The sequence below is a fragment of the Miscanthus floridulus genome, chromosome 8 (assembly GCF_019320115.1).
Source record: "Miscanthus floridulus cultivar M001 chromosome 8, ASM1932011v1, whole genome shotgun sequence".
Lineage (NCBI taxonomy): Eukaryota > Viridiplantae > Streptophyta > Magnoliopsida > Poales > Poaceae > Miscanthus > Miscanthus floridulus.
The window spans coordinates 45,958,028-45,980,820 of NC_089587.1; the positions used below are offsets into that span (position 1 = coordinate 45,958,028).

Sequence of the window (22,793 nt, forward strand, 5' to 3'; positions counted from 1 at the left end):
GGAGGACAACCGCGTCCTTTTGCGCCCTAACGAAGGAGGTGCCAAGAGAAGCTCATTTTCGTGGCTTTGTTGGTGGAGTAGAAAAAAGACACCGGCTCTTTTGGGCTTCACCGGCGGAGGTGTTCTTCCGTTTACCCGTTTAGCAGGGCTTCGGTAGGAGTCGGAGCCGGAGCAGCTCGCGGAGCCCTGCCAAATGGTCTATGAATGACTGAACGGTAGGAGTGTTGAATGGTATTATGGTAGCTTGTAGGAGTAATACTCCTATTAAATTGTGGTCATTAGATTATTGGCATGACAGAACTATCAACAGCTTGATACAAAGTTTGGAAAATAATTCTTCTAACTTTTGACTTACACAAGAGACACACAACCAACAAAAGAAGAACCACACACCTATTAGTGACTATCAATCCAAAGAGTAGAACATCACTCATGTACCCAGGAGAATATATCCTTAGCTCGGGTACCAAACACCCCGAAGCCGTCACAACTCAGTCCTGTGAGCCTGGCTTCTAGAGGATAGCCATATATAAAGTTAGTGAGCAATCAAAAATATAACCTATAAAGGAGTTGAGAAGATTTTCTTTTCAAAAACATGATCATTCCTACGTAACTAAAGTGACCAATAAGTAATGGCTGCTCCTAACAGCAGTAAAGGTTTGAGCTCCCTCTTTGCCATGTCCCAAATATGTGTGACACATTTTTTTGTTGTCGACGACCTGAAGTCACCTGAATTATTAACCAAATTTATCAGGCAAAACGACAATAAGAAACCAAGTGCCTAATTGTCTCTTTTTTATACAAAAGCAGCAAGTTCTGTTTCCACCCATTATGCTTATCTAGGTTATCTTTAGTGAGCACTACTCTCCTACGGAGGTACATAATTTTTTTAAGGAAACTTTTCACTCCCATAAGCATGTGTTTAAATTTGGAACTTCTGCTTGAATAAGGGCTTGATAATTTGATTTCTAGCGGTTAGAAGATTGCTTACCGAAGAATTCATAATAGATCATCATGCTACCTTTTGCACTAATAGTTTTTTGCTTGCAAAAATCATTGGGTTCATCAGTTGCAAGTTTACGTTCTAGTTTTAATTCTTCTAGCTACATAGCGCAATTAGATTTCGAAAAAAAAATAAAAAATATTTGACTGTACTGTTAACAATGACGTGCATGTAAGCATTGAAAGGATATTAAAAAAATCGTGCATCTAAGCATTACAAAAAATGGATGAAAATTTTATTTAAAAAGACAGCACCAGCACCAGCGCTAGCACCTAGACATTTTATCTAGGCTTTTTTCCACGTAGATATGTTTTTAACTTACGTATGTATGAAAATAGGACAAAATTATAGATGGAGAAGAATGAATTGTGCATGATAATATTATTTTTTTGTTCTATAATATGCTAAATTTCCTTTATTTAGCATTCCATTCCATTACTCTAATTGTCCATAGAAAGCAGAAATGCCGGCCTAGGAACTAGGCAGGGCCTGACCGCGCCTATCACTTTAGGGCTTGTTCGGTTAGCAGGATTTCAACCAGGAATCAATCCAGCTCATCAAAGATTATACAAATTAGAGAAAGAATGACAGACTCAGTGCCGGAGTCTCCCACATGATTAGGATCTGGAGAAGAGAAAAACTGAGGCAAGCCTTCCCCCACAAAATCTACGGAGAGACTGTTTCGAACCCGAAACCTGGTGACTCAGTGAGACAATACTCACCAAAGAATCCGGCCAGGAATTATTCCAGGCCACCATTCCATGGGAACCAAACATACCCTTAGCGATTTTTTTTTATCATTGTAGTATATGGACTGCACACTTGACGATCTAAGAAGATTTATTATCAATTATAAAGCAAAGCGTGACATACCAATAATCAGAAAGTGACATCGGGATTAGATAAATCATCATTTACATCAATGATCTGATCTAAACAAGTAATATAACACCTATTTTTTATTCAAAGTTGTTATTTACATGAACTAGCCTCCCTTTATTCTCTCATTTTTACTACACCTCGGAACATGGTGTGCTCGTCATGAAGCTGGTCCTTCAGTGATCTTGTTATGCTTCTCATCTTTTGGTCTGCAGGTTGAGCTTTGGAATTTGATACTGATCTGGTTGCTCTCAAGCTGTACTTTGAGCCTGCCACAGGGGCAAAAAAATAAGGGGTAGTACATAAGGAGTGCGCTGAATGAAACAATTGCTGATCTTAGTAAGCGATCTAATATTCTAATATTCTTGACTTTTACATCAACTGAAACCCAAAAACAATACTGAAAAACAGTGCTAATCATTTCTGGTCTAAAAATGTACAAAAATTGGATGTGAGTGATCTAAAATGTTGGACAAACTGCCATTTCCATCTGGGTATCTGTCAATCAAGTCAGCTGATGCATTTTGTTAACAACCTAGAGGGAATCGAGAAGGACAGCAAGGGATTCAGAAGAGACATAGCTAGGCAAGAGACGATTAAATTTCTGAAGAAGGTAATTGGTTACAAAACTTGTCTGCTCTCCTGAACGGACTCAGGCACACATATATGATATATCTGAGGCCAAAGCCTCACACGCACACGGCCTAGCCACGAACCTAATCTGGGCCTGCCACACAAGTAGTGGACAAGGATACACGACTGCTGCTCCAGCCTAGCCTCCGGAGTACCGACATATTTCCTCCAGATCGATAAGGTCATCCACATGAAACAACACCTAAAACTATAAGGCTAACTCGGGTAAAATATCATATTAAAACGAAAACAGGAAAGTACAGTCTTTAACACTCCAGGCACAACTTCCTCTAAGAACACAAAATACCATCAAATGCTCCAACAACCAACACATTTGTGTCAGCATCAACAACTAGACTAACGATGAAACCACATTGCGAATTTTGCCTCCACCTACACTACACCATTGCATGGTTATACAATACCATGGTTTTTTAATCACTAACAATGCAGCCATGCCATTTTTTTTTCTGCACCTGACCTATTGTGTGGCATTGATCCAAACCTCTGCCACAGTCGACGATATACACATTGTAAGCTAGATAATATAGCAGTCAAGCAAACTATGCACATCAGCAAAAATCATAAAAAAGAGAGAAGGAACTAACACAAAACACAATGCAAAACATCATGAACTGGATAAGAGACACCAATAGTACATAAGGAACAAAGAAGCAAACCTCGCATCGCCCCTTTTGGTCATAATATGCATTCTTCAACTGAGGGAAAACTGGAGGCCATATCAACATCAGGGGACGGACACTGACCAACTCTTTATCCTCTGGTGTCAGCTCATACACCTTCTCTGCTTGCCTGTTTGTAATATCCAAGAATACAATAGTACCAAATATCTCCAAGAGCACAAACTCCGCGTTGTCCCCAACAGCACATAATTTAACACCAGCACTAGGTCCATCCACAGATGGCCACCTTGCCGTATCCAGATTAGCGCACACCTGACGCAAAGAAACAGAATCCACTAGGGACCAGCTGCCTGGATCATTGGCGCCCATCCTGTGGTGGAAGATGAGAAGCTGAGACTCTTTAACATAGATCAGAAAGATTCCAGAACTACCTCCCCTGGAAAGCATGATGCAACCACCGGGCTTGTTCTCCACCCCATTGGGGAGCTCCATGACTGAGATACTTGAGGATGGAAAATCACACACAAGGATCCTGTTGGTTGTGGACAACATATAGAAGTTGGCGCTATCGAAGAGCATAACCCTTGATTTGGGTGGCAATAAAGCGAGCTGCGCGGCTGCCGAGGCTTTGACAACCCAGTTGATGTCGTGCAACTCGTACAAGTACACGGTGGTCTGCAGCTCGCTAAACCCCATCACCACGCAGAAGTAGGAGCGGCCGTCGCCATCGTCGCGAAGGAACTCACCGTAGTGGTAGATGAGGCACTCCTCGTCGTTGTTGAGCTGGATCGGCGGCGGTGGCGGGGGTGGCGGAACCACGGTGGTGTCCCCGCCCGGGGACAGCGGGCGGCAGACCTGGTGCGTGGAGTCGTGGCGGTCGTCGAAGGTGGTGACGAGGAGGCGGCCACCGCGGCTATCGTAGACGGCGGCCGAGGATCCCTTGAAGGCGTCGAAGAAGGAGCCGGCGCGGCGGGCGGCGGCGGCGAGCTCCGGGACCGGACGGATCGGGAGGAACCGCAGGCGCGGGGCGGGGCCCGCCGAGGTGGAGAGGTAGGCGCCAAGGAGACGGGGCGGGTGGAGGTCACGGAATCGGCGGAGGAAGGCCGGGTCGGAGGCGTGGCGGAGCCAGCGCCGGCAGACGAGAGCGGCACGGAGGAGGCTGGTGGGGAGGCCGAGGCGCACGAGGATCTCGCGCAGGAGGTCGTCGTCGCCGAGCACCGTGGAAATGGCTGCCGCCGCAGCCACAGCAGCGGCGAGCGGCGGCGGCTGCGGCGGCCTCTCGATTTCCATTTCCGTGCGGCGACGGGTTTGGGAATTTCGGGTGGACCGGCTACCCCAGGCTTCAGCCTCAGGTAGGAAGGGGAATTGAAAGGGACAACCGCACCACGCACCAACAAACAGCCATTGCAGGTAAACACCTCAAATATTCCTTCCGTTATTTTACACATGTCGTCAAATAAGTATTTCTAAGTTTAACTGTCAGTTTAAAAAAAATCTATTCCATCCGTCCTAAATTATAAGATATTTTAACTTTCTCGAGAGTCAAAGCATCTCAAGCTTAACTAAATTTATATAATAAAATAATAATATTTATGATATCAAATAAGTATCATTAGATTCTTTATGTTTTCATAGTATACCTATTTGATGTCATAAGTTTTTGTAATTCTCTCTATAATTTTGGTCAAACTTGAAATGATTTAATTCTCCAAAAAAGCTAGAACGACTTATAATTTGAGACGGATGTAGTATATACTAGAATATGTAAACTATTCCTTCCATCCTAAATTATAAGTCATTCTAAAAATTTTGAAGAGTCAAAGCATCTCAAATTTGATCAAAATCAAATATTTATGACATCAAATAAATATACTATGAAAGTATAATTAATGAAGAGCCTAATGATACTTAGTTGATATCATAAATGTTATTATCTTATCATATAAATTTGGTCAAACTTGAGATGCTTTAACTCTCAAGATTCTTGTAATGACTTATAATTTGGGATGTAGGGAATATATAGTACCATAATATTTTTCATAGTAAATCTAAAAATATAAAGCTTATCTTGTTTTTTAAGGCCAAATCTTATGTTGGTAACCTATACTATACTGACTTTTTAAAGTTATGGTTAAAGCTAGACATGTTAGAATTGGTACAAAACTAACACAATATATAGAAACAGTAGTGCTAGTGTCCGGACATCCAAACGGACGCCCACGTCCAGAAGCCCATGCTTGCACTCCGTTTGACGTGCCCACCAACATTGAAAAGAAGGGGAGGGGCGACACAAGCGTCGTATCGGATGCCCAACCGGCGTCGGGACGAGGAGACACCGAGGCGAGGCAGCAAAAGACGAGGAGAAAGATGCAATATCTGATCTACTTTTGAAATATCTACATGTAACACTTGCACACATACGTAAACACTTGAAATATGCGTCTGAAACACTTGCAAAAACAACTGAAAATAAAAAGCACTTGAAATCATTGTAAACATACGCAACATTCAGATAAAACACCTACAACAACATCCAGATAAACGCACATGTAACATACATGTGAAAAAACAGATGAAACATTGAGAATAAGCTTGCAACATACGTGTACAACCATTGCAACATATACAATATTTCGATATACTTTTGCAACATACCTATATAACATCTGAAACACATGAAACATGTGTTTTGCAACATGGAGGAGGCCATGGCCAGTCGATTCCAGCTGTCGGGATTGGAGCTGGCGGCGAGCAGTGGCGCGCGAGCACCACCACCAGTGGCGTGCGAGCACCATCACCATCGGCACCAGGCTTGGCTCGGCTGGCCGATCGGCGCGCGCGACAGGCGAAACAAGCACCACCAACACTAATGTCGGCGGCGATGCGCGAGCATCGAGCACCACCAGTGCCACCAGCACCGGCCTTGTCTCGGCCAGGCGAGTGGAGCACGTCGCGGCAGTGCGAGCAAGGCAACGCGGTCGCTGTGGATCACACTGCAGCGGTGCGGGCGCGGCTGCAATTCGAGAGTGGGTTCAAGAATGGTTGTGGGCGCGGCTATGTTTCGAGAGGAAAGTGAGAGCGAAGATTTTTTAGGAACCCAAGATAGGTGTGACCTTGGCTGTTCGGGCGGACATCGAGGCCCACCAACGCAAGCCTCCGAAGGAACGGACGTCCTACCCATGGCATTTTCAATATAAAAAACACAAGATGTAGAAATTTCAAGCATTCCGAGTTTAGTAATATTTTTACAACTTAATGCTGCCGAATGTCTTCCGTTGGGAATTATAAGGCGCACTCAATTTGGATTAGGAGCAAAATGAGCATGTATTGGGATGAAAGTAGTAGATATTTCAATTGATCACCCGAATTAGGGGATGAGAATTACTTGAAAGGAGATTCATCACCGATGAATTTAGACGTACACGCATTGGTGGCGACGGGTGAGAGCACGAGGCAATAGGAAAAATCGCCGCCGCCCGCAAGTGGCAGTAGGATTTCGGGAGATAGGCAATTTTATTTATATAGAAAAAAAGCGTATACCCAGTGCAGAGAGCTCCCGCTCTGTGCAGGATCTGAGGAAGAGTGTTGGCAAACCTTATCCTCGCCTGTGCAATACGAGGAGATCGCGACTCGAACCTGGGACCTTCTTATCACATGCGGTAAGACTCTACCGCTTGCACTAGGTCCGCCCTTCAAACATAAAAATATTGACATTGTCTCAAAAAATGTAAACTTTAGAGATCGTACATTCATCTACCGAGGCACTTTGAAAAAACCCCCTAAGGGGCCTACCACTTTTTTCCCGGCGCATTGCGCGGGCAGGAGCGAGAATAGCTAGCAACCTATATATCTTAGCTATTGACATTCAAAAAGATGATAAAAGGTTTAAACTACATGGTTACTGAAGCACAAACAGAAGGATGGAAGTTGGACAGCTTCGGACCAAACCCAAAGTTTCGCACGTGGACACTGGACAGAGATCTAAGCGAAGTCTTGAAATGGTATCTTGTATAGGTGATTTCAGGCTGGCATCTTGCCGTCACTCGCTGATTGAACAGTAAAAGGCGAAGCAGTCTTTGTATTCTTTGAAGAGCACCTGTAAAGGAGTGAAAAGTTCAGTGGCCCACGACATATTGTGAGGTGCCAAAGCAATTATAAATGCGAAAAGTTCCATGGCTGAGCAGTGAGCACTAAACTGTATGGCGATGTAAGGTAGCACACTGCATGAAGATTATGTTTATCCAAACTGACTGAACTGAATAGCATGAGGGATCAGATTGCTGTACAATCAGCGTAATTAGAAATGAATACTACCAGGAGGACAGTAATTCAAATGAGAAATGTGGTACTTCCAAAAAAAAGGTACATTTAGGTAAACGATAGATGAAGAATACGTCAATTTAGCAAGCAAAAGTAAAACATTAGGCACCTTTTTTTTGGAGCAGTCTCTATTCGAAGAATATAAAATAGGGCACCATCTATGGAGCTGATTTTCCTGTGAAGCAAAATGAAAAGATTAGCACAGACATTAGCAAAAGATGTTTAAGACATTTATATATGCACATATAGGGTCAGCAGCTTCAGATAACACGCTAGATTTATTTTAGTTTGTAATTCCTCTATTGGTTACCTATTTTAGCTATGGCAAAAAATAGTAATTCTATGTTCAAATCTGTCCGAGAAGCTAGATAACCTACGATGATCATGAAAAACACACTAAAGTACCGAGTAACAAAAAGCGGAAACGAAGAGTTTAATCTGCGTTGATTTTGTTTTGGCATGGAACACACGGCCTTGTTTGCTAAAAAAGCAGGCTTTAGTCCTGGGGGGTATTTGTTCAAGAACTAAGTGCTGTGGGCAGAGGAATCAGCAGCTAGGGACCTTACCGTGCTCTGGGAGGAATGAGAACACGAAGACGACACATAGGCAAACACTAAGATTTCGATCAACACAGGGAAAAATATGAGATTTAAAGAGGCAAGATAACCCCTTATCTTTTTTGGAACACAATGATAGCTTCAAAATCAGGAAGTTCCAGTATGAAAGGAAATGATTCAGCAGAGAATACACAAACTAAATCTGGGAAGGAACAGCATGGATAAATTTATGACCTGTTATAAAAGGAAAATGTTTAGGCGATCTAGAAGTACTTAGTAGCACAGTAATCATGGTAACTTTGAAGTATCTGATTTCTTGACACTGGCATGGATCAAATTGGCAACTCCAAATTGGCAACTGAACTGAAAAAGATAGATTTAATCATTAACTGAAGTTTTTTGGTAACTAATTTATGCAAGAGGCTGCATGTGATGAAAAAAATAAAAGGCAAAAGTCGAATCACTTATGCAAAGCTCTGCATTTTTTTAAACAATGGGATCATGTATTTAAGATACATATGAGTACCAAAAGGAAAAGGCTCGGCAGTTTGAAGTCCACAATTCTGGTTACAAAAAGTTATGAGTGAAACACAGGTAATGACTTTGTATTAACAATCGTAAGTACAAACAGTATGAAACATTATACTAAATGTCAACGTCAAGAAACAAAAAATTAGAGCACTGGTGTGTGGACATACCCCCAATTTTCATTGCACCAAAAAGGAAATGCATATATTAAGTTCATGCGCTGCCTATTTTTTATGTCCGAACAATTTTAGATTCAACCATCGATAACTATACATTTTACGCTGAAGGCAATACACAACATTTCATTTGAGCAATTGTTCTTCGTATGAGATGAAATATCAGGAAAATAACATATCAGTGAGAACACCCTCACCTGTTCTGCATCTGAGAGTGGGCTGGAGTAAATTTCAGAATTCAGCAGCTATGCAACAAACTCAATTGTAGGTAATGGCTCAATGGAAGCTTTCGCTGACATATCTGAAAAGTGACAGGAAGTAAAATCAAAATCCTGGAGATGTGTGTGTTTAGTATGGGTAAAAAGCCTAAATATGCAAAAAGAAAGTGAGTGAAGGATACATTATAGGTACTCTCGAAAATGGTGAAGCTAATATATTAGTAAATCAAGTTGGGCTTCAAGTTAAACTGAGAAACTATACTAATATGAATGGATCAAGGGATTTAAATTATATTTGAAAACATATTTTACTAATTTTGAGGACTGGACTGTTTCTAAATTCTGATAATACATGGAGATGGTTGTACCAAAGTTGACTATGTAAAGTTGGCAATGTTCAGTCATCTTGTGGAAAGCACTGAAGCAAATGTTGGAACATGGAGGCATATGTAAACTGAGAGTCTGACACTCCATGAGATGGACCCAACAAAAACTTGTAGAGTTCGATAATTCACCTCGATATGATTGGATAGAACCAAACAATTGACCTGTACATTGTGTGGCAAACAGCTCGCCAGTAGCAGCGGCAGACGACCTGGTCTTTGTCATAGTTGGAACTGGAGCAATCATTAATGACCTGCACAAACAGAAACCCCCAAAAATGCTATCTATTATGAGTAGAGGATCCATAAAGCATTTCAAATCAATCTATTTTAGGAAATAGATATTAGGATTCTATTAGTTCGAAGGACACAATATACCACGCTGCAACAGGAGTTCGTTGACATTTACATGAGATTATGAGTTTTGCACGGTATCACAGAATTATGGAATCACAGTAATGGCATACCCCTAATCAAACAGGGCTACAATGACAATTTCCTTATAAATTGACATATGAAAGAAGCACTACAATTCTATTTCCATCACGTAACCCAATTTCAGTAAAGCACCCTAAAACCATACATAGGGGGGAGCATCACCAAGACAACAGATAACTAAAGTAAAAGGGGTGTGAGGTGTTTCAGATGAGAGCACCTACGTATGAGCTCTGGACTCTGGACTCTCAATTGGTCACAGCCTCTTAGTAGACGGACGGAGGTGGCCAATAGCGCCACAGCAGGCATGGAAGCCCAAACCCTAGAGTAACAATAGTAAACCAAGTAAATTTTGGTATATAGCAATAAGATTTTGGTGGGGGAAATTAGAGTGGTCGTTCTAAAAAATCAGAGCGGCAAAGTGAAATTATAGAAAAATAAAGAGGGAAAATTGGAGTACCTGACAATTTGGGAACCTCTGGCCATGTCGAAAGAGGGGGGGATAAACAGATGGCAGGGCAGTGGATGGCCTGAATCGAAGATCGGACGGACCAAACAAAGCGTCGACGTGGCCATTTGAGGAGGCAGTAAATGGTATAAAAAATAAGGGTATATATGTATATATATGGTAGATAAAATATTCACCGCTGCACCTTCATTCCTCTCTCTCAATCAGTGTTGGAACTCTCAACTAGGGCAAAGAGAGATAAAAATAGACTGGTTTATGTGTTGGGCGCACCTCAATTGGTCGTGAACCTTATATTTATAACGTAAGGGTTGCCTTATTCCATAAGGGGTCGAAAGTACTTGCAAAACACGTAAAAACACGTTTTAAATCCGATCTAGGATGGCCAAAGTCAGGCTAAGCCGACTCCCGTAGGTTCATGGCAAAGAGATTTTGAAATTCATAGTTAAATCATTGGGACTCCAAATAAGGTGAACCATATATGTTTTTCGATCAGCTCAACGAAAGGAACTCAATGATGCAGTCCATTCCTGTATTTGAGAAAGTTGGGAAGGAGTCGGCTAAGCCGATTTTGGCTGGGCCAATCTCCAAAAAGTTGTTTTCTTCGCCCGGGTTCCAAATGCAATGATCCAAGTATGCTTTTGGACCATCTTGATGATAGAAAAATGATGATGGAGACCGTTATGCACTTTAAACAATTTTGGTTGTCAACACATCTATTATTATTATTAACTGTTTATCTAGAACTTGTAGATGACAGCTATCATGCCATCTATTAATTGGTAAAGATTATATATGTCTTTCGATGGTGTATGTTTCTATCTATGTGTGTGTCTGAAATGATATATGTTTGTGGGATGCTATGCGTCGGGGTTATAACCCGGGATGTCTCAGGCCATCGATTAGTTAGCAGGCCATGCGGCCCACAATATATCTGCTAATGAAGGCCTGAACGACCGAGGCCCAGCTAAGCCAAGCGAATTAGGCCGGACGCCAAGGCCGGGGTCCATCACGACCCTTTCCTCCTGCCTTAGCCACACGACGCTCGGAGGCGCACGACCTCTCCCCCATCACGACCCCTGGGAGGAACGGGGAGAGTCGAGCCCAGGCAAGTATGCCTGCTCTGATAAGAACAAGCATGCCACACTGACCCCGCAAGGACCGAGGGAACAACAATCACCTCGGTCCGATCAGATGCCATCCCTATGCCATACTGCACAGACAAGACAACACCACACTGCGTAGGTACGATTCCACCTACGAGATGGGATCCACGACGAGGGTCTTGACTTAGACGCCATCCAGACCGGTGGGAGCCACGACCCCAATGATTGGGATCGTGGTCCCTAGCTCCTCAAGCCAATGAGGCGATCGATGACCTGGGGATAGCTACCAACTCCTTATGACGCCCTAGAAAACCAGGAGACGATGACAAAGATCACGGTGGAAACCACGTCACATAGGACGGCTACTGAACTTCAAGCGTGCCTACAGTGCTGCCATGGCCAGCACAGTAGCACCACGCCACACCATGCCGTGACGTGGCCACAAGACCATGACGACAGCCAAGCCCGGACATGCTCCATAAGATGGCGTAGCTTGCAAACCAAGTTAGCTAGGCCATTCCTCAGGTTCACGACCCTTCGGTCGGGAGAACCTACTACTTTGTATGTGCCCTGGCCCCGGACTCTATATAAGGGCAACCAGGGCACCATCTCAAGACATTCTCTACTATTTTACTCATTCTCCATCGTAGTAAGGCTCCTGAAGCTTTCCTTCGGGTAGCCCATCTCCTAGCTCTAGCTCTTCTTCCTCTTCGACCATTCTTGCACCCTCCATTGTAAGAACTTTAGAGCATTCAAGCGAGGAATAAGCATTCGATCATCTCTGAGACTAGACGTAGGGCTCCGGCCTAAATCAGTATAAATTCTCATGTCTTTTCGATGCTACCATCATATTTCTAGAGGAGCGCGACAATCGTATAAATTTACTAGTCTGGTTTATAAAACATCGACAGTTGGTGCGCCAGGTAGGGGACAGTCGCACACTCTCGTTTGTTAAGAAGAAAGCGATGGCTCCTCGCACCGTCGGTGGACTCGCTCGCAGAATGGCCCACGGCGGCCACATCCGCCATGAAAACTACGAGTTCGTCAGCGTCACAAGGCTAGCGCCCGCGTCCGCTTTTGGCCACGGCCCGGACCTCCACCCTAGAGATCTAGATCCCATGGTCCATGGCGGACATACTCTTGGAACTGCCCTCAGGTGCTGCACCCAGAGTTCACCTACGTAGGGGGCTAGTATCCTCTCTTATCACTGGCCATGGCCGAGACTTCCGCCTAGGAAGCCAGAGGCCCGTGGCTCATGGCGAGCTCACCCATGGAATGGCTCGTGGCGACCACATCCTTCTAGGGAATCATGAGGTCGCTCCAACCAATGGGCTAGCGCTCATCACCAACTCTCACTCTGTCTAGGCCAACCGCATGGAAAGCCTAGGTCCGATTGGAGAACCACGACCCGAGCTGCGTCTCCACAACTAGTGGAGCACAGCGTGCTAGGGCCCACATGAACAACAAAATCACCCACCACCACACAGTGTCATCGTTAGTATCAGGTGGCTACCCGACACCACGCCTTGCAAGGCCAAGCTCAAAACTAGGACCCAGTCCTGCACGGTGAATAGACCGTTCGCTACGTCTCAGCAAACTATCAGCTGTCACTCGGAGGCACGTGCATCTGAGGAAGCAGGCTCCCTGAGCCCACCACGCGCCATGGGGAGCGGATCAAACCGCGTCGCACTCAGAGCCAGCTTTCATAGCGACAAGTCATGCCAGCTCTCCGTCGAGAGCAACAACTACACCTAGAGGTGGAGACGCGACGACAGCGATGTCGTCATGCCAGGAGGACTCAAGCACCGGAACGCATGAGCCCTCCCGTCCAAAAGCTACAACAAGCTGGACGCGGAGAAGTTATCCCCGGGGCTCGTAGGCCCGACAAAGATGATGAGCTGACAAAGGTCGACCCAAGGACGTCCGAAAGGTCGACCCACATCGGATACGACCGCTCCAAGCGATAAAGAAGCGTCCCCATCAGTTCATGGCCCAGGGGCTATGACAACTTCGTCACAAGCTGATGCTCGGGGGCTCACCGCACCCCGAGCAACGGCAACCAGTCCCATGATAGCTTTCGGCACATCGGTCAGTCACATTCGCTTTGACCCTAGAGTCTCTACCTAAGCACGTCCACATACATATACGAGCCTACCAATAGTTGTAGAAACTTAGGGCTGACCCATAGAGCAAACCAGATAGCATGATGCCCATACACTTCATCCCAATAGCGCTTAACTCCCTGGTGACTCGATCCAACTCGCGCTCACAACCGGACACGACTCGCTCGTGGGGGCTACACTCATACGGGGCACATACACATGACCCACAGCATAGCACTATTTGTCATCGTCCTAGCGACCGACCCATTTCAAACTTCTTTCGACCGTGTCCCTCACCGCGATGAACTAGTGACCCGAGTCTTGATTTCTCGTTCACAGTAAAGGTCGCTCCAGCCAAGCCTCACGGACCAAATCCTAGGCAAGAATAGGCACCCACACATGAGTTTGAAAGGAAATGGGGAACTCGCTCGCTCAAGGCAAAGGGAACGAAAGGAAAGAAGCCATGAGCCTCTCGCTCTCTTTCTTTTCGTATCATACTGGATCTTCAATCTACCCTCAACGTCACACCGCTCCAATAGACCACGCACCCATTAGCCGTGCGGGCCAGTCCCTAGGCTAACATGCGCACCCATGAGCACAAGACTAGGGGGACGAAGCACATTCCAATTCGAACAAAAAGAAAAGCGAAGAGACAACAGGATGACAAATGAATGTGCCAACCACATATCATCCACACAGAACCTAACACATGTTCACCGTAGAAAAGAGCATCCATGTAACACAAAGTCCTCACATGAGAATTATTATACACTGGAAGCCGAGAACCGATGGCGAATGCGGGCAACTGACACCTTGCCTATAAGAACTTCCGCTCCACGGTTCCTCGGAGTGCCTTGCCACCAAGCACACCGACTGCTCTACCTTCAGGTCGAGCAGGTACAATCGGTTCAGGGACCTCTTCACCTTGGCAAGAAGTTGTTGCTCCCGGTCCCTGATCCTAAGGACTCCGTCCTTGATCAGTACCTCACTACCGCGCTCATCCAGCTGACCAATGCTGATGATGCTGGAACGCAGCTGCGTAATGTAATATACATCCATTAGCACGCGGTGCTCCCCATTCTGGCACCTGAAGATGATGGTGCTGTGCCATTGGATAGCCACCCTTGAGCTGTCACCAAACTTCACCGTACCGGTAACATCGTCGTCGAGCTCGGAGAAGGATGCCTTGGAGCCCGTCATGTGGTTGCTGACACCAGAGTCCAGATACCACCGCTGCTCCTAGTCGACGCCCACACGTCCGAGGTGAACTTAGGCGCATGGTTCGTCGAGGTTGATGGTCTTCAGGGCCTTCCCAGGTCCTTCCACCGTCGTCGCCTCTTCCCTCTCCTCGGCCTCGACGTCGTTCAGTGCACAGAACGTCGCCATCAGGATAGTGACCTCATCCTCATCATCGGCTTGCGCCAAGTGAGCCTGAGTCTTCTTTTCCTGCTTGCGGTTTGGGCACTCCCGTGCCCAATGGCCCATCTTCCCGCAACGTCGACAAGCGTTGGGGTCGACTTGCTTCTTCTTCAAAGAAGCCTTGCCGCGGCGCTTGCCATCGCCACCGTGGCTGGAGGAGGTTGCCTTCCCGGACTCCCTCTGAGCATCCCACTCCTCTTCCGTCAGCACGAGTTTTCCGCTATCCTTCGTTGCTGTCGCTTGCTCCAGGCGCTCGTCCACCGCCCGTAGACGGCCTGTCACATCCTCAATGGTGAGGGTGGGCAAGTCCAGCACCGTCTCTATGGAGAGAGCGATCTGAATGTACTTTGCCGGCACGGAGTGGAGGTACTTGGAGACCGCCTCCTCTTCGTCGATGGTGACGCCATGGCTCTTCAACTTGCTGATGAGCGTCTGCAGGCAGAGGGAAAAGTCCTCCACCGTTTCACCATCCTTGAACTTGAGGTTGACGTACTCCTGCTTCAGAAGCTAGGTCGTTGCCTTCTTTGTGCGGTCGGAACTGACGCGCATCGCTGCAATAGCCTCCCACGCATCCTTAGCCGAGCTCTTCGCCCCCAACGGCTCCCTGTACTCCGCCGGTACAGCAGCGAGGATAGCCTCCAGCGCTGAAATGTCATCTTCTTCATTGTCGATGCCCTTGTCAACAGCATTCCAGAGCCGTCGGGCTCTGAGCTTGACCTTCATGGTCACCGATCACTCTCCATAGTTGGTGCGAGTCAGCGTCGGCCAACTGGTGCCGTTGACCTCCCGCACTGTACGAACAACGACCTCCGGTCGTGGCTGGGCAACCACAGCCGTGCCACTGCTGTTGCCCATCTTCGAACCGTCCATCATCGCCAGCGGTTAGTCTGGCGACGACGCTTATACGGCTCTGATACTACCTGTTGGCCCACAGGATCACCGGCTCAGGTGAGTGAACCACCCGCTAGTATTGTCGAGCACCCGCTAGTATTGCCAAGCACCCACTAGCCGTGCCGACCACAAACAAGTGTTGTCCGTCCTCACACACTATGGCTGAAGCTAGAAGAAGAAGGGAGAACAGAGCAAGCACACATAATACAAGACACCAACGTTGGCCGAAGCCCTGTCTGTGAGATGGTAAATCTAAACTCTCTGTACTGAGTTGTCTTGGTAGTCTATTTATACAACTCTATCCATTTAGTCCTAGTACAGCGCACATGCTGTAACAGTAACTAGATAACGTATAGGGCTGACTCTGCGCCGAACACTGCATGTGCCTACAGTGCTGCAGGTGAACAGTTCGACGCCTACACCTACAGCGGCTACAGTATCACAGCAGGGGACTTTTTTGACGTCGTTTTCCCCTTACTGTGTTCACGGAAGGTAACAATATCCTTGGAGTCATCTCATAAATCTTATTTGCCTGCTTGCCTGTAATATCTCCAAGAACACAAACCTGGCATTGTCCCCAACAGCGTGTATCTTAACACCAGCACCATTTCCTTCCACTGGTGGCCTATATGCAATTCCCAGAGTTGCGCACAGGTCTTGGAAGCTAATATGATTTTCCAGCGTCCAGCAGCTCCCCGCGTTATCGCTGCGGAAGACACGAAGATGAGATTCTTCGACATGGCTCAGATAAATTCCAGAACATCTCCCCGCGACAGCATGATGCGCCCAGTGTGACCTTCTTCCACCCCGTCCGGGAGCTCCATGGCTGAGATGCTCGACGAAAGAAAATCGCATACGAGAATTTTGTTGATGGTGGACAACATGTAGAACCTGGTGTTGTCGACGAGCACAACCTTTGATCTCGGCGGCGATACCCGGAGCTGCGCGGCGGCCGAGGCCCTGAGGACCCAGCACCAGTCCTGCAGCTCGTACAGGTGCAATCAGCACGCAGGAATAGGACGCAGACCGACCGTAGACGATGCTGTCCTCGACCTCGGGGTTGGTGACCATCCTCGGGAGCGGCGGGGTCGGCGGCGGGACCACCACCACCGTGTCCTCCCTCGCGGAGGACGACAGCGGTCTGCACACCTGGTGCGTGGAGTCGTAGTGGCCGTAATTCGTCTCGAGCGTGGTGACGAGGAGACGGCTGCCGCGGCTGTCGCGGATGGACGCGGAGGAGTCGTCGGTCAACAAGGCGTCGAAGAAGGAGCCAGCGCGGCGTGCGGCTGCGGCGAACTCGCGGGGCAGCTGCTGGATCGGGAGGAAGCGAGGGCGTGGGGTAGCGCCTCCCGCGGTGGAGAGGTAGGCGCCGAGGAGGTAGGGAAAGTGGCGGCCGCGGAACTGGCGGAGGAAGGCCGGGTCGGCGGCGTGGCGGAGCCAGCGCTTGCAGACCAGAGCGGCGCGGAGGAGGCTGCCGGGCAGGCAGACGCGGAGGAGGATCTCGTGCAGGAGATTGTCGTCGCCAAGCACCGTCGACATGGCTGCTGACGTCGCGGCGGACGCTCGGTTTCCATTCCGTGCGGCGGCGTGTCTTGGAAATGGCTGGTGAACCGTGATTTGGAAATTGGGGCAGTGCCACTGGCCATTTTTGTTCAACACCTAAAGTATAAATAAATGGATAAAAAATAAATAAGAAAACAATTTACAACACGTTGGGTATACTGGCAGCTTCCGAAAACCATAGCTAGGAAAAGAAGCAAAAAGGTCTTCGAGTGCAAGCAGCCAAACTTGACAAAGCACAACAAACTTTTTTTACTAGCATCGGGATTGAAGTGTTGGATTTAGAGAGTTTTATCTGTAATTATAAAAGAATGTAATTGTTTATAAGTTATTAAAAAATTCTAGCGATCATGCGCTAATTTTTTTTGGTCTTCCACACCGTTTCATCCATCTTCCGTTAGATTTTTTTATCATTTAACTGTTCTGACACGTGGGCCCACCTAACAAAGATGTCTAAAAATGCACTTCTCCCCCACCTCTGTCCTCTCTCTCGCGCTCAGACGCCCGCGCGAGCCTTGGTCGCAGATGCGCTCGTTGCCCGGCTCCGTCTGGGTCTGCGACTTTGCAGCCTCCCGCGCCGCCGCGCTGGAGGAGCTGGCGTGCTTCGCGCTCGCGGTGCCGGCGTCCTCCGCGGGCGCAACCGTCTCCGCGCGCGGTGGCCGAGCTGCTCGACTCCTCCGGCGCCGGCGGAGGGGACGTCCGCGGGCGGGCGTGGCGCGCTGGCACAGGAGGCCGGATGCTTCACGGGATGCAGCCGCGGCAGGGTGGCGGCGCTCCTGGCCGCTTGCCAAGGCCATGGCGGCATCGCATGCCAGCCATGGTCCACCCGCGAGGCCTCCTTCCCTGCCTCGTACGACGACGACGAACAGGTAGTGGAGGAGAGCGTCAATGCGGCGCAAGACCTGGACTGGGCGGCCGACGAGGTGTCTCAAAACCATGGCGCGTCCAAGGGCAGATTCGGGGTGCTCTGCACGCCAGGGCACCGGAGCCGGCGGCCGCGGCTTTGGTCGGCGGCGAGAAGCGAGCGCCGCTCGACCTCGTGACAGTGATCGACTTCAGCAACAGTATGCGTGGCCAGAAGCTGTTTCTGGTCGTACAGGCCGTGTCGTACTGTCGTTCATCATCCACAACCTCGGACCGGCGGACCGCCTCAGCCCTCAGCGCGTCGTTTCCTTCTCGAATGCGCGACCCGCGTCCCGCGTGCTCCGTCTCGCGCGCTTGATGGCCGACGGGAAGGCCTTACGGGGAAGCGGGCCGTGTCCGTGTGGCCGCCAAGGTCCTCGATGATCGCCGGCAAAGGAACGCCGTGGCGGCACGTCGATTTTGTACTCACGGCCACCGTCAATCGGGCGGGGGCGCCGATCTCCAAAAGCCGGACTATGCCAGCCTGAGTATCTACAGGCTGTGCGTAGATGGCGAAGGCTTCTAGAATGGTCCGAGCCGGGCCTGCCTCCAGCGCGCGTCGTGAACGCTCACATACATGCATTGCTATACTGCCTCTAGCCGGAAGCACTTGCATTGCTATACTAGCTTAGCAGTTAGCACATCGTGAACGCTCACATAGATGCATGAGACCGTATATCACATAGAAGCTCGTACACTTGCTAGCTTCTTCTTAATTTTTCTCCCGATTTCTCGCTTCTTGATAGCTCGTATGATCGATCAAGCCATCCATCAAACTAGTGCCATGCCCCGGCCAGTTCGTGTTCTAGCTCATATGTTGGCAGCGGATTCAATTCTCGCGCCGTATATCGCTCCGCGTATACATACGACGTACGACACTACGACTTACTTAGAGAGAAATACATGGACGCCATAAAGCTGTCCAGATATGTGTAGCGTGAGTTCAGATACGCATTTGCTAGCATGTATGCACGTTTGTTTTCATGCAGCTAGCTAGCTGCTAGTTTGCTTGCTTCTTATTTTCTTCTCCATTTAATTAGCGCACGTGAATATACATGCACATATTGCCTATTTATTTTTCTTCTCCTTAAGTACAAAATGCTTCTCATTAATTAATAGCAAATATATATGCATACACATGTGAGAAATCTTTTGTACAAAATCTCGTCAAACACTCAACGGACAGCATAAGCTCACACATTAGCGGCAGCCACAACAACCGTCAGCCAGCGTCCACGTTCGAGGTGCTGCGGAAGTCGGTGGCACAAGAGGAACAACGAAATTTTGTTTGGCTCCCAGATCTGAGGGCATTTTAGACTTTTTGCACTACAGTTTTTCACCGTTAGATGTAAAAGTGGACAGAATGACGTGGAAGAAAAAAAAGTTTAGCGCAGTAGCACCTGTGACCGCTCGAATTTTTTAATGCTTGTAGGCAATCGCAATCTTTTATAATGGCACACACGTAAAAGACTCTTGGATTTAATGTGGGCTTGGCAAATATATTGTTCAATTCAATTTAATAAATTATAGGTTCATATTTAATGCTATGGTATAATATAGTTTTAGTCTCGTATAAGATTTTAAGTATACGTTGATTAAACAGGAGAGGAGGGATCCCCTTTCGCATTTGAAGCTTTTACTTGGAATTCCATTAAGGAGGACCAAGGAGGTCTCTGAGTTGAGGATACATTCAATCCACTTGATTTATTTTTAGGGAAGCTTTCGTGCATAAACACTTGAAGATTACAGGGTGTTCCAATTTACGAACAGCCTTTTCAAAGTCAAGTTTCAGGATCACAATTAGTTTCTAGAGTGGTGGCACTGGTGCAGAAATTAGAAGGCAAAGCTAGGTAGTCTTGTATGGTTCTACCTTTGACAAACTCGTACTGATTTCTATGCACTAGTTGTGGGATTACCTCTTGGGGTTTAGTTGACATCAACTTGGCAATTGCTTTTCATGGAGTAATTCAGTAAAGAGATTGGCATGTAGTCATCAATAGTTCCACAGTTGCTTTTCTTGGGAATCAGAGTGATAAGGGAGCTGTTAATAATGCCAAGATCTAGGTTGCCATTGCAAAAATCTATGTACATCCTTTGAAAGTCTTCTTTGATGATTGTCTAGCATTTCTTAATGAAAAGATCATTGAAACCCTCTGGTCTAGGGATGTGGCTGGTTCACATTTCTTTAATGACCTGGTTTATTTTGTCTACGGTGAAACATGCCTGAATGCCATCAAGACGGATCGGCACTGACCCCTAGCCTATTTTTACAGGCTTCTTAGAGAATATTGGCTTATTCTGCTAGAGGTTACGCACGAGCGTACCCCATAGGTACAACCCTTGAGCCCCTGACTGATATATTCGGAGAGTCGGTCGGGGGTCATTCGAACTATCACATATTTTCCGGAGGACTTAGCATACCCCCCTATGTTGTACTCTCGTAACTAGCTAAATAATCTTGCATATCATTGATAATTGGGATAAGTATATGTCCTCATCGGGTGAGCATTATGGAGACTTGTGCACTTAGGGTTTAATTTGTTCCTAAATTGTTGCATGTATAAATGTTGAGCATTTGCGATCTGTAGATATCTGTGGTACCTTTGTGCTTGACCTTAACAGCATGGGTAATTGAAAGGACCTTGATGTCGCCTAGGAGGCCTAGAGGGGGGGTGAATAGGCCTGTAAAAATTCAACTCGAAACACTGTTAGAACAGAGGGCGGCACTGTCGGCCTTATAGGGCAGCACTGCCGCTCTTCAAAAATAAAGCAGATAGTGTTGAGATTTCAAGATAGTAACCTGACCCTCTTGACTGCTCAATCCTGCAACAGAAAGACAAAATCCAGTTCGAAGACTGAATACCATAGAAATCTCACACAAGAGAGGATCAAGCTACCAAACCCTAACAACAGCTAGCAAAGAGCTGAGCCAGCAAGAACACAAAGTGAAGCACGCGAGACATAAAATTTATCCCGTGGTTCAACTCGTCACCAAGGCTTGCCTAAGTCCACGTTGTTGAGGCATCCACAAAAGGATTGGCTCGCCACCAAGGCTTGCTTTGCCCTCGTTCTCAAATCAAGAGAATGAACTCTTGAAGTGAGGGGTAATTTCTTAGCTGCAGGATGAGGTTACAAACCTCCCAAGGCTGCCACACGAGTTGGCAAGCACAAGGGCGACGCCTAGCCGGCTAGGAGCAAGGTCCAAGAGTAACAAACCCTAGAACCACCGGCCAAACGTGAACCAAATGCTCTTAGACTTTGGAAATCAGTGGATCTTCTCTTCAAACAAGTTTTGCTGCCTTTTCTCTCAAGTTTTGATGGTTGGAATCAAGGATTTGCTTGAGGGATGAAGGAGCAACAATGGAGGAGAGAGAGGTGAGCTTTGGTCTGTTCAGTTTCGAACTGAACCGTTGGAGAAGATGGATCTCGTTGTGGGCCGGCCCAAATGGTATTTATACCTCTTGGGTCCCAACGGTCGTTTATGGGCGGCACTGCCGCTCTCATAGGGCGACACTGCCGCCCTAGTCAAAACAGGTAGAATCTAGAGATTTTTGGCTGGCTGCTTTGTCTGGGTAAGAGGATATAGATCTGTAGTTTTAAGCATCTGGTTGCATAGTTGACCAACTGTACTAGAATCTCTCTTTATAATACGGCTTTTTCTAAACTCAAATTCAAAGCATAAAAGAATGTAAATGCCTTTGAGCTGGTTGCCACTTTATTTGGCAATTGAGGACTTCTATTATCGAATATGTTTTCCTCATTCTCATTATACCTTGATTATGTGACTTGAACCATTTCCATACATATGAGTTCATCTTCATGGCTTCAAGTCACTTCCACTAATGATTTGATCCTCAACACAATATGACTCCTCATATCTTGAATAGTACCTCGACTCAATGCAAGTACTCTCTTCTTTACTTTAGCTATGGTACCTCGGTCACCAAGCCGTCGTTTACCCTTCACCTTCGCTTAGTACCTCGAAGCCCTTTCCTTGCTATCTTCACCCTATCAAGCCATACTTAAGTCACATTATATTAAGCATCCATTGAAAACCATTTCTTAAATATTTTGATCCTTGCTTGAATATTTTCTAGATATGAATGTTGAGATCAATCAAGCTTCAATTTATCTCACATAGAGACATACATGGATCAACATCAATATGGTCAAGCTAATTCACGATTCCTTATCCCCTTTTCATTTTGGCTTGACATTCCAATTAATCTTTCATATATTCATCCATGTAAGCAAACCAATGTAGAGACTGACTTATATCCACTATACATTATCATTTACCAAGTATGTTTGCTTTCACATGATGCTATGATATCCCACAACATAGAAGCCATTTCATTGATTCCATTTGCATTGTTGTCTTTTGCTTGAACTAGATTGCTTCCAAAAACTTCTAATACAACAATACACAGTTTGGCATTCACTTTAACATAATGTGGCATATTATCAAGTTTGCCTACTAGTTGAACCTTGTATATACTTGTTAATACACAACTCACAAGTATATGCAATAGACTCAATTTCCTGTTCAATACTTAGCAAACTTATTAGA

The 22,793-nt window shown here is 46.7% G+C and overlaps 1 protein-coding gene, 1 long non-coding RNA gene and 1 pseudogene across 8 annotated transcripts; all 3 read right to left on the reverse strand.

The window, feature by feature from the left end:
• Positions 1–1,825: 1,825 nt before the first annotated feature.
• On the reverse strand, positions 1,826–4,516 carry LOC136471861 (uncharacterized). Of its 2 annotated transcripts, none has more exons than XM_066469608.1 (2): positions 3,196–4,516; positions 1,826–2,138 (listed from the first exon to the last, which is right to left on the reverse strand). In XM_066469608.1, exons 1-2 carry the CDS (start codon positions 4,447–4,449, stop codon positions 2,043–2,045), a joined length of 1,350 nt encoding a protein of 449 aa, XP_066325705.1. In that variant the 5' UTR covers positions 4,450–4,516; the 3' UTR covers positions 1,826–2,042. The 2 variants fall into 2 exon arrangements, with proteins under 2 accessions (XP_066325705.1, XP_066325706.1); XM_066469609.1 differs by having other exon boundaries at positions 1,826–2,151; positions 3,196–4,515.
• A 2,452-nt stretch (positions 4,517–6,968) lies between these two features.
• On the reverse strand, positions 6,969–10,273 carry LOC136471862 (uncharacterized). 6 transcript variants are annotated; one of them, XR_010762136.1, is made up of 8 exons: positions 10,237–10,273; positions 10,001–10,098; positions 9,507–9,595; positions 8,938–9,041; positions 8,271–8,380; positions 7,589–7,654; positions 7,356–7,439; positions 6,969–7,255 (listed from the first exon to the last, which is right to left on the reverse strand). It is a non-coding gene; the product is annotated as an uncharacterized lncRNA (long non-coding RNA). The 6 variants fall into 6 exon arrangements; XR_010762138.1 differs by lacking the exon at positions 8,271–8,380 and having other exon boundaries at positions 7,356–7,414; XR_010762134.1 differs by lacking the exon at positions 8,271–8,380.
• A 5,997-nt stretch (positions 10,274–16,270) lies between these two features.
• On the reverse strand, positions 16,271–18,258 carry LOC136468989 (uncharacterized; annotated as a pseudogene).
• Positions 18,259–22,793: the final 4,535 nt, after the last annotated feature.